This window comes from Phocoena phocoena, chromosome 3, assembly GCF_963924675.1.
Source record: "Phocoena phocoena chromosome 3, mPhoPho1.1, whole genome shotgun sequence".
Taxonomy (NCBI): Eukaryota; Metazoa; Chordata; class Mammalia; order Artiodactyla; family Phocoenidae; genus Phocoena; species Phocoena phocoena.
Genome location: NC_089221.1, coordinates 38052399 through 38072102, shown reverse-complemented (window position 1 = coordinate 38072102; position 19704 = coordinate 38052399). Strand labels below are relative to the sequence as shown.

Genomic DNA, 19704 nt, shown 5'->3' with positions numbered 1-19704 from the left:
TTTCCTCTCACCAATACCAGCATAGGTCTCCTGACAGGTTGCACACCAAACAATCCTTGGGTTCTGATCTCAAGACAAACCACTAGGATCAGTGGCCCCTGATGTTTGAAAAATATTCCTCTAAGCATTAGTTACTGTGCCCTTCTGTGGCTCATTTCTTGGAAGCTGCTGGGGTTTGTAAGACCAGCCAGTATGAGTTCCATGGCTCCTCCTCTACCCTCTTACTGTACTGGTTAAACTAAGTCCTTGTTTACTTTCAAGAATGTGTGGAATCTGTTCACATTTCTTCGGAGTTTTAATCTAGCCAAGTTTTACGTATTCAGCTTTTTGAGTCTTTCCTCACAAGTAAGACTTCCCATTTCTTTAATTATCTTTTCCTCCTTATTCTTTTTTGGACGGTTTCTAGTTTGTCCATATTTTTATGATATTAATGTGTCCAAAACAGAATAAAACATTCAAGGGACCGATACTTGTACACCGAAATTCCATTACAGTGCCTTTGTTTCTTAAGGCCCTGAATACTCATGTATTCCTTTATTCAGTAGATGTTTAGAGAATTCACTCTAGTTGCAGGCATTGTGTTAGACAGTGGAGACATAATGGAAAGGAGAAATAGATGAAGTTCCTGACCATGGTACATCCACTGTAGTTGGAGAAACAGACCTTAGAAAAATCATCCACATGCATATAAAAATACAAAGCATTTTTGTGTGTGTGAAGGAAAAGCCAAGGTACTTAGGGACTGTATGCTTGGGGCACCTGGCCAAGCCTGGAGGTGATTTCTTCATTCAGTCCCTGAATGCTTCTCTAGGGCTTACTATGTGCACTGCACTGTTGCAGGTTTTCTTCAAATGCAATAGAATGATCATTGCTCTCCATAAAAATATCAAGGGATGGCTTGTGAGAGCTTATGCCCACCCAAATGATTTTTGCAATCTTGTGTGAAGTGTTAAGTCTCTTTAGGATATATTGTTATTTTTTATCGACCCATAATTAAACTAATTCAGCAAAAACAATGTGCTGGCTAAGGAAATAGTTTTACTTCAAATCCTCTTAAATCCCTTTCCCATACTGAAAGCTTGCCACCCCCTCAGTCCCATCCAAAAAGATGTTTTGGAGATGCTCTTGCTTGCTCTTAGATTAGGCTTCACACATTCTAAGGTTCATGTGCCACACAGGTGGAGGGAAAAGAGGAGAGCCTGTGGCTTAGAGAATTCAGGACTGGGCTAGAGGAGTTGCTGGTACACTTGAGGATGGAGAAGGTTAAGAAGAGAAGAAAGGTGTGAAGTGTATTCCGAGCTCTTGCAGGGAGCAGTTGTGCAGAAGAAAGTAAGAAAAGGCTGCATGAAGGATAAATAATTAGCCTGTCTAGAGCTCTGGGATCAGGTTGAGGATTAGTGAAAGAAAAGGTCAGAGATAGGTAGAAATGTAAATTAAGACATTTACACCAATTTTAAATTGCCAACAGTTTTGGCATGATTTAATTCTCATAAGAGTATTCTATAGGTTGGTATTTCCTTTTAATCTTTTATGTTGTTATATAGCACCAGATGGGTTTTGGAATCGTGACTTTTGAATTAGTCATCACAAAACAACAAAATAACTGTTTCAAGAATTGCTATCTTTGACACATATATAAGATAAGTCCTTGAGTCTTTACTTTTTTTTTTTTCTCAATTATCTCTCTGGTACAAAGAGAAGTCTGAGATTATATTTCTTCACAAGTTTCGTGTTTTTGTTATTTGCTTGTTTAGCTGTTGAAGAAACTAAACACCCAACCTGTCACTTACCTGAAGGTAGAAGCCATATCTTTTAAAGTGAACTGAAATGTACAAATCACAAAAACCTCTTGAAGAATTTAGTAAATTTATAATAAGTGTAACATTTTCCTTCAAGTCACTGGGCTGCATAAAAAGTATATGTAACTTCAACCTATTAATGGGATTCAGTTATCTGCTGAGAAACCTGCTATTGTGAATGTATTTCCTTTTTGAAGCAAAAAAAAAAAGGTTTAATAAGTGCCACTGAATGAAGAAGGAAGGGATGACTGAAGAGACGCCAAACATTTCTAGTTACAGCTATGCAGAAGCAAACATATATGAGTTGTTGGTGGGGACTGAAGTGGTTTGGAGTGCGTGTTTATTTGATTCCTTTATAGGTGACTGAAAATTTCTCATTATACTGGCAGTTCTGCTTAATATATGCCCTAATGTTTGTGTGAGTTGCCCAGACAATTAGAGAACTTTGGTCCTCAATTCTTAAGTATTCCACAGCAAATGCTCCTTTGCCCACACACCCTTGATACTTGTTACAGACTTGGGAGCATATGCTCCTGGTAGAAGCATTTTCTTCCTTGACACATCACCCCTTCTGCTCCTCAGATAATATGCAGCTGGAAGTGGGTGTAAACCTCAATGCAATTCAAGTATGAAATACCATCTTTAGGTATTGTTGTTTTAGGGAAAAAAATCAACTAAGTGGAAGTGATATTCCTATTTATGCATATAGAACCTAAAACCTGTGGAAATTAATCTTTAACTTCAGAAGTCTACTGTTAAAATAGATAAGTAGATATTGATTATTTTAAAAAAGTATTTTGAAGAAAAAATGTGGTACTGTAAAATTTATAACTGTAAACGGAACTTAACTTTTTTTTTTTTTTTTGCGGTACGCGGGCCTCTCACTGCTGCGGCCTCTCCCGTTGCGGAGCACAGGCTCCGGACGCGCAGGCTCAGCGGCCATGGCTCACGGGCCCAGCCGCTTCGCGGCATGTGGGATCTTCCCGGACCACGGCACGAACCCGTGTCCGCTGCATCGGCAGGCGGACTCTCAACCACTGCGCCACCAGGGAAGCCCAGAACTTAACATTTTTTAATTGAGCTTTTATTTGATCACGTTCTTGGCTGTTCTTGATCATGGTCCTTCATCTTAACTGGGAAAACAAAGTTTTAAAATTTATGAAGAGAAAACACTTGATATACCCTTGGAGCTAAAACATTAACTAAAAAGTAAATACATCACCAGAACTTTTAACTTTTCATGGTATTTATTCCCTTTACCTCCCTATTTTGTGTCTATTTCTCTTGGTATTCTGGTGACAACTCTAGTGCGTGCCTAGTGACAACCTAGAAACTAGCACAGTTTTGGTGCTCAATAAATGTTTGTGGTGTAGTGTATACACCAAAACAAGTTTTTACAGTTGTGTAGGGAAAGTATCAACTCTCTGACTGTGAAATCCTGCCCACTTTTCCTATCCTTCCCTAGAGTAAGACTTGATCACTATCTCCTTTGTGTGCCTCAGTATTGCTCTTTTTTTTTTTTTTTTTTTTTTTTTTTTTTTTTTTTTTTGTGGTATGCGGGCCTCTCACTGTTGTGGCCTCTCCCGTTGCGGAGCACAGGCTCCGGATACGCAGGCTCGGCGGCCATGGCTCACGGGCCCAGCCGCTCCACGGCATGTGGGATCTTCCCGGACCAGGGCACGAACCCGTGTCCCCTGCATCGGCAGGCGGACTCTCAACCACTGCGCTACCAGGGAAGCCCCAGTATTGCTCTTTTATAAGCCTGTTTTAGAAGACATTATTGATTGTTTGTCTTCCCTAGTCCTTATTTTCTTGAGGACTGGGTCCGTGTCTAATTCTCTTTGTATATATAATGACGAGCCCAGGAAGCTGCACATACATGTTCATAAATTAATGTTTGTGCCGTGAGTAAAATGCAAGCTAGGAACTCCTCAGCAAATGCTGTCTTTGAGTTTCTTTAATAATAATAGTTTCTTTAAATAGCTGACCAATTGTTTCTCTCTTTGGGAAACCCAGAGTACCTGTAGTGTACTATTTAGAACATGTCTTAAATTCTCTCCTAGTCTTTTTTAATAAGTACAAGTCTTTGTTTTCCTATTAAGTTGGAAGTTCTTGATTGCAGAGTTTGTTTATAATTTATGTGTGCATTTCTCAGAATGTTTAGAACAATATGTACTATGTGGAAGATAGCCAATACATATTTGTTGGAATTATTATAATGTAACTATTTGGAGAAAGTATTTGGTTGATACTAAATTTGACTCTTGCTTTCCAAGCTCTTTTTAACTATAGAGCATCTGAACTAACTTCAGTTTATACAGTAGTGAGATATCTTTGTAGGTCAAGGCAGAAAGAGTTTGAAGCAGGTAATCCCATAGTTCCTTTATTTGAAGATGTGTGCTCCTATATGGGTTTAGGGACAGATGAACTATCATGTTGATTCTCTGGGGATGTAGGTAAACTCTCAATGGTTTCTGCAGGGAAAGGCACAGAAACCAAAGCCCAGCCATGGAGCCATATCTGCAGCACCACAGTCTACTTCCCTTCAGGGCTTAGACTTTTCCTTATGAAACAATTTTGTTCTCATTTCAGACGGGTGACTGATAAGGACAGGTGAACATATGGCTATATTGTGGGAAAGTTGTTGTTGTTTTTTAATGCTACTCTTAAAATCCTTGAATCATTTATTCACGCATTGAATAGTGTAGAAGGAGTGTAAGCATGGGAATTGGTCGTGGGTTCAAAGCAATTTTTCTCATTTCCTGTCTACAAGAATTTAAGAAAAGTCTTTTGCTGGATGAGATTCAGTTTCCTCTTGTTAAATTTAGGTTATGCTGCCTACCTCTTTGGTTGTTTTGAATATCAAATGAAACAATGTTTACAAAATGCCTATTATCTAATAAATATTACTTACACTTCATTGCCTTGATGCTGCTTTTCTTTTCAAAATTCAATGAGGTATTATTATATATAAAAATGAGAATCATTGGCACATTCCAAAACTTCTGTAAAATGCAGACATTTTGTAGACTTCCAGACACAATAATGTGTTTGGACATTGATTCTGAACCTTCCATCGCATCCTCAAACTGGAGCAATAATGCAAAAGATCTACATGGCATCGGCAGCTTAGAAAGGACAAAGAGGATAAGGATTTATTGAGATCTGTAGAGTAACAAGCAACACAAGGGACATGTATTATCAGCCACAGGAAGATAAAATGGATGATTTGAAAATAAGCCATGTGGTGGGAAGCTTATGAGAGAAGAATTATTCTGAAATTGAAACTTCCAAACCTGAATACACGTTAAGTTAGCTAAGTATTTAGACAAGAAAGAATCGGTCACCTTCCTTTTCAAAATTTCAAAGTGGTTGGATGAAAGTGTATCAACAAATATAAAGCCCTTATCAACTGATAGTCATTTAACTGAGCTTCAAAATAAAGGTGTGTTCATTGTCTATGTCATGGGACTGTCCGTCAGTGTGATCACCTAATGTCCTTTAGTCTGTCTCTGGAAACAGTTAAAAAATAGACTCAACTTACTGAATTTTATACTGGAGTGAACGGTACTAGGACACATTTTGGTTGACATGACCTCTGACAATATTTCTGCTTTCCTTAAAGGATTAAAGTGCTGACTGTCAAAGGAGAGAATAAAAGTTTTAAAAATCACTCAGTGATAAATTAAAAAAAAAATACTAAGAAGCTAAGGAGTAGATTTATGTTGGACTTTTTTAAGAACTCTAAATTTAAACACTAGGAGCTATTTTACACATTTTCTACTCACCTTTTATGCATTTAGGACTTTTATTTTTATGGAAAATCTATATGTCATCATAAGGAGAGTACTGCAGCATAGACCTGCTTGATTCTCAGGGAGTTCTGCTTCATTCTGTAACTTCTGATTAAAGCTATAGACTGGGACTTCCCTGGTGGCGCCGTGGTTAAGAATCTGCCTGCCAATGCAGGGGATAGGGGTTCGAGCCCTGGTCCAGGAAGATCCCACATGCCGAGGAGCAACTAAGCCCATGCAGCACAACTACTGAGCCTGCACTCTAGAGCCCAGGAGCCACAACTACTGAAGCCTGCACGCCTAGAGCCCGTGCTCCATAACAAGAGAAGCAACCGCTGAGAAGCCCGCGCACCACAACGAAGAGTAGCCCCCACTCGCTGCAACTAGAGAAAGCCCGTGCACAGCAACGAAGACCCAACGGGGCCAAAAATAAATAAATTTATTTTTAAAAAAAGCTATAGACTTACAGAAATGTATTTCGTGTGGGACATTTATGGATAAGTGGATGTTTTGGTTCAAAGGAATGAAAGTTGTGGGCTTCATTTGAAGTAAATTTGAATGACATAATGAAAGTACCCTTGAATGACATCTTTCTTCCTGTTGTCTAAAGCAAGAATTTAGCATAGTTTAAAGATATGCCATACCACTCAAGAAGAAGTAAAAAAAGGCTTGTACCTATTTAATTTCCAAACCATCCAAAAAAACAAATGATCATATGTGTTTTAATTAAAATCTTATAATATTGTAATAAAACCTCATTAACATAAATGTGATTAATTTGGAATTTGATCATTGGGAAATCAGACACATGTATACTATTTGCTAGGCAATTTAAGTGTAAAGAAAATTGGCATAGAGTTTGGCTTGGAATGAGCACAAAAGCAGTGTTTTCAGACAACGTTTATTAAATGGTCTTTATCAAATTATTACCGATACTTCATTATGGTGAGTTATTCAGTGTTCACTAGTTGGTGCCCTCAAATGCTGGAAATCGCAGAGAGAGATTGAAATAGGAATTGGGGCAGGGAGGAGATAAACTCCAACTGATCTGGGGATGGGATAAAAGAGGGTACTGTGAAGAAACTGGCATTTAAGTTGACCATTGAAATAATGTTAGGAAGTGTAGAGGTTGAGTTTGGGTTTTAGGAAAGGAAATCCCAGACATCTGTTGGGCAATGACAAAGATGAAAAGTCTGAAAAACAGGGTCTTTTTTAATTTAGCTGAGGATCATGCATGTACAAAAAGTCAAGCTTTGAGATATAGAATTGGGACATACTCTAGAGGATTTTGAATGATTACATTTCATTTTGCAAGCAATAGGAAAAGTCTGCTGGATATAAATAGGAAGTAATTTCCTGGGGCAGGTAGAAACAGGAAAATTAGTAAGCAGAATAATGATGTAATAAAAACTTCACAGAAGATGATGGCAATGGAACAAAATGAAAAGCTTCTATTGTATTAGAAGGAATGTAAGGCTGGGCAAAGGATCGAAGGTCAGAGCTGGGCCAACAGAGGAATCAGGGATAATTTTTAAATTTTATGCCTAGTGGCTGGCTAACGAAAATAAAAAAAGGAAGAAGCTATGCTACAATAAACAGACATACAAATATCAGGAGAATTATTTTGGGGCCGTAAGCTTCATTGGTTTGGATTTCAGCCTGTTGAGATGGCTATTCCACTGGAACACTTAGAGGGCACTAACTATGCAGGATGTAGTTAGAAATGCATGACTCCATCTCAGAGGTTAAGGCCAGTGATAGAGTTGAGAACAATTTACATTACCGTATCAGTTTAGCCTGTGGCGACTGATGAGACCAATGAGCGAGTGAATAGAGGGATGAAAAGTGGGATGAGATAGTAATGTAGAATGTCAACTTGAATGGTGGAAGAAGAGAAGTCAGGTAAAGCTTGAGGAAAATTAATTTCTGCTAATATATAAATATGAGTGAGAAACTATGAAAATGCAGAATCATAGAAACTGAAGATTTGGGAGAGTTTCAAGTAGGAGGAGTGAACAAAGTTGTAAAGTGCCACAAACAAGAGTTCATGGACCAATATAAGGCTGTTAATATTGGCAGTTAGAAGATTAACACACAAAGAAAAAAGTTCAGTTTCAGAGAACGGGGAAGTAGAAAAAACATGTTTACTTTTTCCTGTACTGGTGCAGATCTTAATACCTTTGTAGGGATTAAATTTCTGTCCCATTAGCTCATTTTAATAAATAAGATTAGCTAAAACATAATGTACCTCCCACCCATCTCAAGTTCTTATTGGATAAATTGCTATTTACCAGAAATCATTTGTCTTCAAATATGGTTTAAGTTAGTTTTATCCATAAGTTAGGCTAAACTTTCCTACAACTGGGATCTTTATTAAGAAAGCTAGGGCTTCCCTGGTGGCGCAGTGGTTGAGAGTCCGCCTACCGATGCATGGGGGCGCGGGTTCGTGCCCCAGTCCGGGAGGATCCCATATGCCGTGGAGCGGCTGGGCCCGTGAGCCATGGCCGCTGGGCCTGTGCGTCCGGAGCCTGTGCTCCGCAACGGGAGAGGCCACAACAGTGAGAGGCCCGCGTACCGCAAAAAAACAAAAACAAAAACAAAACCCTTATTTAAGTTGTCTGTGTTTTCTGATCTCTTCACTCCCCACCCACCATAGACAATGAATTTGTCCTTGCGAGATAGCAAGGCATTAGACTAAATAATAGACCTGACCTAGAAAACTTCTTCGCAAGGCTTAGGATAGGCATATGTCCTACAGAACGTCAACCCTAGTGTGAATATTCTAAATAATGATGTTTGCAAGGTGGCAAAGGATGTCTGAGAACCCATTAGATCAAAGCTCAGGTGTTGGCTGCTGAGACTTGGTGGGGTGAATTGCCACTGACAGTACTAGGAAGAGGACCTAGCATTTAAGAGAAGACACCTCTTGTTATTATTCAAGAGATATGTGCCTAATAATCAGGCTGTTAATTGGACTTTTGAAAATTGAATCAGTTTTAAATAAAATTTAAAATATAATTGCAAGGACTATGTGTTTTATAAAAAGTAAATCCAGCTGGACATTTGTTTATTTATTTGTTTAGATTGATAAATAAGTTGGTTTACAAGTGTATGCCCAACTTATGTTTGACATCTAAAGACATAATTGTTAGGAGTGACTCAAGTGTGAATAGTGGGACAGGTTTGTCGCATCAGTTGATTTCAACAACAGGCAAAAGAGTAGCCATGTATAAATCTGGTCCCATTTCAGGGTTTGACCAGAAGTCCCTTCCTCCATTCCATTTAATGACAAATATTTACTTCATCAGAGAGAGGGGAGAAGAGAACCTTTTACTCAATATTTAGAGACAAAAATTTAAAGATAAGCATCTTCAGTAGTGAAATATGGGAATTGTTTTAATCTCTTTAAGGCTTTGGGGTAGAAACGTCTGACATCAGATTATTTCAACTAGAGCAGATGTCATAAGGGGGCAGGGGAACCTGAAAGAGTGCAAAATTCTTGTTAGGACAGAAGTGTGGTCTTTATTCACCACAAGCCTGAGAAAGATCCAAGTGGGTAAAAAGAAGGGAGCATGACTGAATTCTGAATTCTTCACAGTTAAGATCATGGATTAATCTTTGCAATGCCACTTTTTCTCTTCTAAAAACTTACGGGAGAAATGAATTCTTAACATAAAAATAATTTGTGAAAATTATTTATTAGTAATTAAAGTGACCATAGTTTTAGTGATCTATTAATTATGACTGAAATACCATTTTATTTTGTATATTCTATCTACTTTTAGTATAAAGTAAAAATGATTACCTAGGTTATTATTCTACTGTAATTGTCAAGACTTGGCTTTGCAGTGAGTGTTGGTTTTACAGACAAAGTTGACTTTCTATATCACAGGTTCTATATGCTTTGCACACATCATTGTATGCAGTCCTCCTGGAAGAGAAGCTCTGAGAGTAGTAGGAGAAAATTGAAATTCACAGCAGTTAAATACCCTGCTCCAAACCATACAGCTACTGGAACTAGGATTTGAACCCTAGGCTGCCTTCAAAGTGCAATCAAGATCTTTGACAAATACGGTCTCCCTAGAGCAATATGAATAAGAGGGGATTTTTGTAACATTCAAAACCAGGTGTAAATCCAAAATTGTTTAGTTTGCAGGAGGTCTGACCTCAGAACATATTTTTAATCTCTTTGTTTCCTATTTATTTTAATGTATTCTATATTATAAAAGCCCTCAATGAATAAAAATCTAGAGTTATATAAAAGGTATATTGGGAAAGTATTTACTGCATTAATGGCCTTTGACTTATTAAAAAAGGATTTCTTTAAATATCCTCATGAAGTGTATGTTTCCACTTAAAATTTAATTAATGTATCTTCTTAGCACTTGCTGTCCTGGATACTGTCTACATTATGCAGAAGTTAAACAGAAGACAATATAGTTTTGAACTTCAAAGAACTTAAATCCAAGGAGGAAACAAAGGCAAATAGTTAGTAACAAAAGCAAAAGTGAAATAAGAAGCATACTGAAAATAAATGTTGCTCTGGAAGTTGTAAAAAAAAAAAACAACTAAGAAATTCATTGCCAGAATGGGACTTGAAGGACAGGTACAACGCTGATACGAAAAGGAACAGGTAGAATGGAAGTAACCATATCTCCTGTATGTGTACCTAGGTGTGCATGATGGCAAGGTAAGAGCGAGTACTCTTGCTTGAGCTATGAGGTACTTGCCATAAATGGTTAAAGAAGAGATGGGGAGGGGAGGAGGAGGCTATATCAGGGAATGTCTTGATGTTTTTACTTAATTGAGAGGGTCCATGATGGTTTTGACCTGGTAAGTTACACGTTAGATGGTCGCTCTGGTACTGGCAGGTAGAATTGATCAGATTCCATAGACAGGAGACTTTTTGAGATATTCCAAGCAAGAGGTAGCTCTGCCCAAACTAGAGAGATAACAATGGGAATGCAAAGAGGGAGTGGGTAGGAAAGACGATTCTGTAATAAAATGTACAAGACATAGAAATTGAGAGTTAAGGAAAAGGGAGGGCCTGAGTATCCAAGAGAAATTTTCAGAGCAAAAAGCTAAGAGAAACTCGTGGGCAGGGAGGCATGAGAGTCTCATGAGATCAGTTTTCAGGAACACATTCATTGCTGTTTTTTAAAGCAACTTCTAGAGTGGGTGATAACTGTATTTTCCTTGGCTAGCTAAGGAATGAATCCATGTTAACCAAAGAAAGTGTTATATTATGCAAAGCCTATAGAATTGTGTTTATGACTGCAAAATATGGTCAATGATACTTTAAAAGGAAATTATAAGGTTTAATTGAGCTTCATATTGATACTTAAATATCTAATGGCTTCAATCCATAGTAAGCACCACATAAAAAGCTACGGTGTGGCAAACATTATTGCTAAAATAAAGAGTGGCACCTTATCCTTTTCATTTCTGTTGACTAAGAAGGATAGAGTATGAGTTTTCCTTAAAAATAGCTTCTATCTTAGTAACAGAAATACACGCATGTATGTAAAAGTGAGTATTTTTCAAAGGGCTCCTGACTGCTTTCCCCAAACTGGATTTCTTTTGGTAAGCAAGGAAAGGTAGATGAATACTAAGTATGCTACCAGCGTCGTGTACCACAGCTTGTTCTATGCTAGGAGCTGTGATTTTCATATAGTGTTTTTTTTTTTTTAATCTGTAAAACCCTACACATTTGGTTCTGTAATAATCTTTATTTTACAAATGAAAAAATTTAGGATTAGAGAATTTAAGTAACTTGTCTCTAAATTAAGCAACTGTTGAGAATTTCTGGTTGAAGACAGCTGCAGTGGGAATGATAAAGGACAAATGGATGAATACAACTTACATCTACATGTTAGAACCAAAAAGCCTTGGTAATTGATTGAATAATGAGATTAAGTAGATTTCAGGCCAGGGGTTATCTAGGATGGTTCCAAGGTTTCTGGCTTGCAAATCAGGTAGAGCGTTGTTCCATTCTCTGACACAGGGAATATCTGGTGGATGTCTGTGGGAGGGAAGGTGATGAGATTGAGCTTGGGCATGCTGTTTGACATGAGTGTGAGATCTGCAAGGGGACGGATTTAATAGACTGCTATTATAAGGATTAGGAGGCTTAGAATACAGGAATGGACTGGAGATAATGCTTTTGTAGTCATCAATTATGAATTAATCATTAAAGACATGGATGAGTGTATAATATTGCCCAAAGAGCATGTGTAGAATAGAAGATAAAAGGGCTATGTGTAACACCCAAGGGAACAGCAGCCTTTCAGGAGAAAGCAGAGAGGAGGGCAGAGAAGAGACTGATAAGAGTGTCCAGTAAAGTGAAAATCCTCAGGGCACACACAATTTCATTTTAGAGTTCAGTGATGTCACTTTTTTGTGAAACAGCTATTACAATATTGCATCTGCCCTACATCTCTCCTCTGTCCTTAGTGTATTAAATGGCACATTTTGCATTTCCATTAGGAGAGGAGAAAAAAAAGAGAAAAAATTTCATTGAAATTGCCAGGGCATGATGTATGATTGACATGGGTATTTGTATACTTGTCCATAACTCTATAGGTAAGTTTTGACGGAAAGACTGGTGAAATCTTCAAAATGACAAACATTTATCTTTTATATAATCCTGGGGTGGGGGGTAGAAAACAGGGCAGAGTGGGACTGTTATAGTTCTTTCTTGTACTACTACTTTTAACCCAGGAGTCACTCATAATTAGGAATGATAATAACTTTGAAAGGTTCATGCAAATGTATACCTTACCAAAATGTAGCCCAAATAGTCTAAGTAGGAGAATTAATGTAAAATAATATCTTGGTTAACAGAAATGTCATGAAAGTTTATACCATTTTTGTAACACAACTGCTAAGAGAGTACACCTTCGACTAGAATGAAGTAGCTCATGTTTCCAGAGACTATTTTATGACTATAGAGTTGTATTAGTTGATTTGTTTCTTTATTTTTATAAGTATATACTGTAACAAGTATAGTCTATTATCTAGTCTAAATACAGTGTCAATAGACTTTGAAAGAAACCAAATGAGAATAATACAATAATCTCTGATGAATTTATTCTATATTAATAAATATTAACTATATATTAATGTTATATTAACCTGGAATAAATTTCCTAATTTTAATATAAGGTGGGATAAGAGTGTTTCAAAAGGTAGTTAGTAATCATAGCTGCGTTGAAAATTAAATCAGAAATTTTAAGGAAAGTATTGTTTGGAAAAATAGTGGCAATATATTTAAAGTTGTTCAATGAAGCATTGACAAAAGTACAAATTTTAGCTAGATTCTAGTTTCAAACCTAGATTCAGTTCAAGTATTTTCAGCCTCAGAACAAAATTAGTTTTCTCATTTCAAATTAAGAAGAATAAAGCATAAATATTTGGAGTGCTGTGAAGCTATGGAGGTTCTAGAATTTATGGTTGACCTAATCTGTAGTTCTAGAGATAAATCTGCAGTACCAATATTTTTCATGTGCCCTATTTATTACTGTTTATTCTAATCCATGATTGGTCATTTTACATATAAAGTACTTCAAAACACCTCCAAAGAGTCTTCTCAAAGGTAGCTTTTTTAAAGACAGATCTTCTGGACCTTCTCCCTTGTTTTCATCCATATTGTATATTAACTATAGGGGAGTTTATTTTTGCTTCTTTATCAGATAAATGGGGGTATGGGTGTTCATGAATTTATTTCTATAACATTTTATAGAAAGTAATTTTTAGAATTCTATAATCACAATACCTTGCTTTAGGAATATATTAATTTTACTTAGATTTAACTTTATGGCCACTGAAGGAGCTATCTTATTTACCAAACTGACATTCTGTTCTTCTAGTCGTTTATTTAACCATAAGTCAGTAATAATTTTTATGGTTGTGGGGGGCAGGGAGAACAGGCTGGTCATTGTCTACATCTTAAAATCTGATTTTTTTTATTTATTGTAGGTTTTATTGGGATTTAATAATGCTTATAATGATGGTTGGAAATCTGGTCATCATACCAGTTGGAATCACATTCTTTACAGAACAGACAACAACACCATGGATTATTTTCAATGTGGCTTCAGATACAGTTTTCCTTTTGGACTTGATCATGAATTTCAGGACTGGGACTGTCAATGAAGATAGTTCTGAAATCATCCTGGACCCTAAAGTGATCAAGATGAATTATTTAAAAAGCTGGTTTGTGGTTGACTTCATCTCATCAATCCCAGTGGATTATATCTTTCTCATTGTAGAAAAAGGAATGGATTCAGAAGTTTACAAGACAGCCAGGGCACTTCGCATTGTGAGGTTTACAAAAATTCTCAGTCTCTTGCGTTTATTACGACTTTCAAGGTTAATTAGATACATACATCAGTGGGAAGAGGTAAGACATATCTTTTACATTTTTAAAGCTCCTATATCATGTGATTTAAACTATAACTTTCAAAATGAGCAACTGTGCTATGTATAATGAGTTTTATGAAATTCAAAAAGAAAAATTTCATTTTTTTTTTTTTTGGTATGTAAGTGGTATATTTGTATCCTCAAAAGATATGGTCGAATACTGGATTTGAGTGAAGTGAAAAAATTAGTGATTGTAAAACGTTTGTCTTATGCCAATTCAGTCTTTTTTTAAAATGTCTTTATTGGAGTATAATTGCTTTACAATGGTGTGTTAGTTTCTGCTTTATAACAAAGTGGATCAGCTATACATATACATATATCCCCATATCTCCTCCCTCTTGCGTCTCCCTCCCACCCTCCCTACCTATCCCACCCCTCTAAGTGGTCACAAAAGACAGAGCTGATCTCCCTGTGCTATGCAGCTGCTTCCCACTAGCTATCTATTTTACGTTTGGTAGTGTATATATGTCCATGCCACTCTCTCACTTCATCCCAGCTTACACTTCCCGCTCCCCGTGTCCTCAAGTCCATTCTCTACGTCTGCGTCTGCGCCTTTATTCCTGTCCTGCCCCTAGGTTCATCAGAACCATTTTTTTTTTCTTTTAGATTCCATACTAGTTTTTTTTTTTTAAAGCAAATCTACTTTAATCAACAAATTTTTATCTTAACCAGTGCAGCCCCTCTTCCACCATGGGAGATTGTTTTTATTTAATATCTAATATTAGTTTGTTTTATCTAACACATCAAGTACCATCTTTGACAAAGCTGTAGGGTCTGATTGCTAACCTAGTTTGTATCATTAGCTCTGTGAAATAATGTGGAATATGTTTCCTCTAATATTGAAATTTCAGAGAATTTGTGTTTGAAGAAAAGAGATTTTTTTTTTTTAGTATTTCCAAGTTGTATGTGTAAAGACTGATTTTAGTATAATAATTTTGTTCATTCTTATTCTTTGCCTATAATTATTTATTATAGGTTCTCTCTACTAGTTCATTTCATAATACTGAAAAACAGCATACCCCGGAGGGAAATTATTACATAAAAAACACAAATGCTACAGTGAATAAATACAGTGAATCTGGCCAATATTTTGCTGAATGGGGCATCTGTTGTTCTTAGGCAATTGGTGGGACCTGAAAGGGCTCAGCCAACTGGAGTTTCCAAAGATCTGAGTTAAATGTACCATCACCAAGCAAAGGAGGTTATGTCCCTAATTTCAGAGTCTGCATGTTAACTTTTTGATTTTCTTTTCCTTCTAAATGTATCTTAAAAAAAATTAATTATAACTTGAACTTTATTGTCTGCATAAAAATGAGGGTCAAAGAGGCCTCCAGAGTGCCTAAACCTGCACTAAAGAAAACCATACATTGGCTAGAAATGAATCGCCACTTTACTAGCTACAGAAATGCTTTTTAGGATGAATTATATTTTGGAATTTAGGTTTAAACAAGTCATAAAATGGAACTTCGGTGAACATTAGCTCTGCTTTCTGTGAGACTGTAACAATGTTTTGCGTGTGCTTGTTGATGACATTTTGATTCCTAGGATTTCAGGAAATGACATACAATAATAAGACACTGCATAAGACACTGCTAAAAAGACATAAAAATGGATCATTCTTAAAATATGGATATGGATTATATTTAAAATAAGATGAAGCACATTTGAGAAATTGGATTCATCTTATAATGTGTCTCTATATAGCACATTCCATCTAACATGTAAAAAATGTTTGGTTTTCAAACATTATTATGCTAATGTTAATATCAAAACAAGGTGATAATTGATAAAAATAGCTAATATTTATTGGTGGCTTATTATATGTCAAGTAATATGTTTGATTCTTTATATGGATTAGTTCATTGAATCTTCCTAATAACTCTGGTTAACTTGCCCAGATTCACAGGGTTAGTAATAGGTGGAGCTGGGATTCTGACCTTGGCAACCTGACCTTGACAACCTGACCTGACCTTGGCAAAGCTCTTAAACACATAACCATATAGCTTCTCACCATAACATATATATTCTTTTAATGAGAAATACCTTAATATTACACCATTTTATATATATAATCAAAAATTGTAGGAAACTTTTCTTAACTGAACTTTGTGGTCCAAGCAACATAAAATCTGAATATTTGCTTCTTAAAACATGGTCACAAAAAATATTGTAATGAGTAGCCTGTGAGAAGAAAAGTCACTGATATAAATACTCAGTCAATTATAAATACAGTGGGCAATGCGACTATTTTCAGTGTCTTGTAGTTTGAACCCAGTTACCCTAGAGAATGGCAGAAGGATGAACAGATGGCATTCTACCAGATAAAATGGCAGGCTGTACAGTCATAGAAGAGCACACTGCTTAATACCGTTGTCCTCTAGTTCCTGGCAGCGGTCACAGACACCTAGGTCTGTGTAACTTGATGGTGTTTCAGAGATGCCAGGATATAATTCAGGAGCATCAGCTCACTGCCATCATTACTGTAAAATGCAATTTAATATGCACTTACAGACATTTGGTAACCAAACCCATTCAAGCTAGAGTTGTGAGTTGGCAAGATCTTTCTTATAAATAAATGACCTTGATGATAAATGAATCATAAGCTCACTTCATGGAGAATGTTTTCTTGATTATATGATATCCCCATATAATATCACATATATCATGGATATTTAATGTCTGTTAGTAACACTGCTAAGCAGAGAAAAAATACAGTAGTAATTAACCCAAATTTAATACGGATTCATTATTTCATCACCTACGTGATTGAAACCAAAGTCACAAAGAAACTTGAATGGTTCCAAATTGGTAAAGCTCTACCTGGGTTTTATAAATGCCACCAGGATGTGTTTACAAGTAGGAACACAACAAATAATCAGGTTGCTCTATGAGCATTTAGAATAAGAGTACAGAGGAAGATGTGGGTTCACCCACATGTCTTTGAGTTCTGAGTGTTTTAGTACCAAGCTGGCTAATGCTAAATTCAGCAAATTTGGGGAAGTAATGTGTGAAGTCTGGGAGCTGCCACCGTTTTAAATGAATCATTCCCAAGGAAAGTGGCTGCCTTCTATAGGAAACTGCTTCCATCTTCAATGAGACATTTTTTTTTCCCGATCCGAATTAGTTCAACTGATAAACAACAGGAAGTGCCAAAGCCAGATAAATTAGAGAAATATTGTGAATGAAATACAGAAACTTTAAAATTTAGCCCTTATGTTACTATCCTTGCTAAAGTTGAATATAGTGGTTAATATAGAAGGAAAGAACTGATTTGGCCAACTGATTTATGAAACACATGGTGTTAAGAAGTCGGGGGGAAGTTGGTTTCATGAGGCAATGATAAGATCAATGGCTTTAGGACGCACAATTAGGGCTCTCTGACACCGTACTAAAACTTTACATGTATGGCCAGGTGAGGTGAAAATCTGTGGCAATTGTTTAGATAAATCAGGTCAAAAAATTCCTTTTCCTGTAAACACCCGAAAACAGAGGTGAATCTCTCCCACTCTTGTATTTTGGCTTAAAAAAAATCATTCCCTTAATTCAACGTTGTTGTTATTGTTGTATTTCAAGTGAAGTCAGTGACCTGGGCCAGAGTGCTCTTTTGTAACCTATCACAGAGAACCAGTTCTCTGTGATCCTCCTAAAAGAGACATATGGTGAGGAAATCCTCAGAAATTAAATGGAATATTATTTACAATTTTTGACAATCACCAGCCACTGAAGAAATAAAGGGTAGATTAAGAGCTTAGTAAATAGGAGATTATTTAAAGGTGAAGAGTTCCAGGAACATTGAATGCTATAGCTGCTGATCCCTGTCATTTTATCAAAGGCAGATGATCCTTGAAATTATTAGATATTTTGGAAATAGTAATTGAAAAGAGAAGTATTACTCTGTAATGGTTATCTATTTGTAGGATTCAATGTCACAGAAAGTGGAAATTCTTCATGGGCAGTGTTAAAAATGGATGGCAAGCACATGAAACTCCTATAATAACTATGGCTTTGGAATACATACCTATAATATTTTATTTTTCATTCTCCATTTACTATCCCCTCAACTTTCCTTGTATAGATTTTAGCCCTCTCACAAATAACTTGCTTATTTTGAGGCAAGGAAGAGGGCTGTGGTTCTGATCTTCAAATATGTCTATAGCAATTTCAGATGAATAATGTGTCTGGAACATTGCAATGCCCTTCTAGCAATCAGTATTAGATTTTTATCTTGGCTTAGAGGCAGATTTATGTACAAATTATGTTTAACAACAGAACATTAATAAGGAAATGTATTCTACAGGGAGCTAATACAGACTGCAGTTTCTGTCTTTGGTTAATTTTAGCATTCTAATTGGTTTAGATTAGAAACTAGCTCTTGCTATAAATTGCAATACATGTTATAACTACTTCCGTTTTGTAGAAAACACATAGAATTCTAAGACTTACCATAAGCAAACACCAGTGTTTTCCTAAACCTGCCCTCTGCTAGAACTTAAGGAGGTTCCCTATTGCCTATCACATCAAATCTGTGTTTCTTTGCTGTGCCTTCCAGGCTCTCCAGCAAACCGTTCCCCTGTCTCACCATTGTCACTTCATATTTGCGCCCAACAGCTATTTTCTGTTTGTTTTTTAGTCTTATAATGCTTCTGGCAGAGAATGACTTTTTTTTTTTTTCTGCTTCTGGTAATTTTGCACGTGCCACACCTCAGATTTGGAAAGCCTTTCTTTTTCTATTATTCACTTAAAATTTATGCTCAAACTCATCTCCAGAAAATATTCTGCATTGATGGACTGCATTATAATGGTCAATACTTTTACTTTGAACAATTCTACTGTCTCTGCGTGCATTTGTTCATGCCCATAGCTGGGTTGTGAATACTTACTTATATATGCATTTCCTTTTCTTTTCCCGGGCATAAATGTCTGTAGGGAAGAGTCAGGGTCAACTTTTTGCCCTTGAATATCCTTGTACACTAGTATAGAGTTCTAAACACAATAGGCTATCTGAGTATACCTATCTGCTTACTACATGGCAATGCTCCATGTTCTAAATCCATTAAATAATTGCAAAGGTATATTTATTCTTCACTCCCAAGCATTTACTGAATAATTTCTATATGCAGATGCTAAACATGAGAATACAAAGCATATCTCAGCTCTGCAGGAAAAACAGACATGTGAACAAATAATCACAGATGGTGTGGTAAGTGATGGCATAAAAGAGGGAGTGAACAGCACAGCTTTTTTTGCAGGAGAAGAAAGCCTCAGAGATACTCGAACTGAATTTTGAAGCTGGAGTCTGGATTACTAAGGTGAATAAAAGGGGGCAGAGGAGTACAGTCAGTAAGACGGGAAGCATAAACAGCCTAGCACAGTGCTGCATCTCTAGAGCCTAGGTTGCAAAGGCAGTGAGTTTGGAGGTATAGACAAGAAGTTGTGCTAATGATGGACTCACTCAGTAAGGTGTCATTGAGGCATATTAGCTGAGGGATTTGCATTTTAGAATACTGCAGAGTTAACAGGATTGGAAACAACTGAGGATGGAACTAATAATATCAGTTAAGAGAGAGATCCATCACACATTTGCATTTTTTATATATAGCTAGTGTCAGGCAGGATACTTTTTAGATATCTAAAGGGAGGTTTATCTTTGCCAAGTATTCTTGCCATTGAAATATTTGTATCAAATAATA

General features: G+C 36.6%; 1 protein-coding gene across 1 annotated transcript in view; it reads left to right on the top strand.

The window, feature by feature from the left end:
* Window positions 1-19704, top strand: part of HCN1 (hyperpolarization activated cyclic nucleotide gated potassium channel 1) — a 368449-nt gene that overhangs the window by 34755 nt on the left and 313990 nt on the right. The window contains exon 2 of the mRNA XM_065873350.1: window positions 13571-13994. Within this exon, the coding sequence (XP_065729422.1) occupies window positions 13571-13994 (424 nt within the window). The remainder of the gene's footprint in view (window positions 1-13570; window positions 13995-19704) is intronic.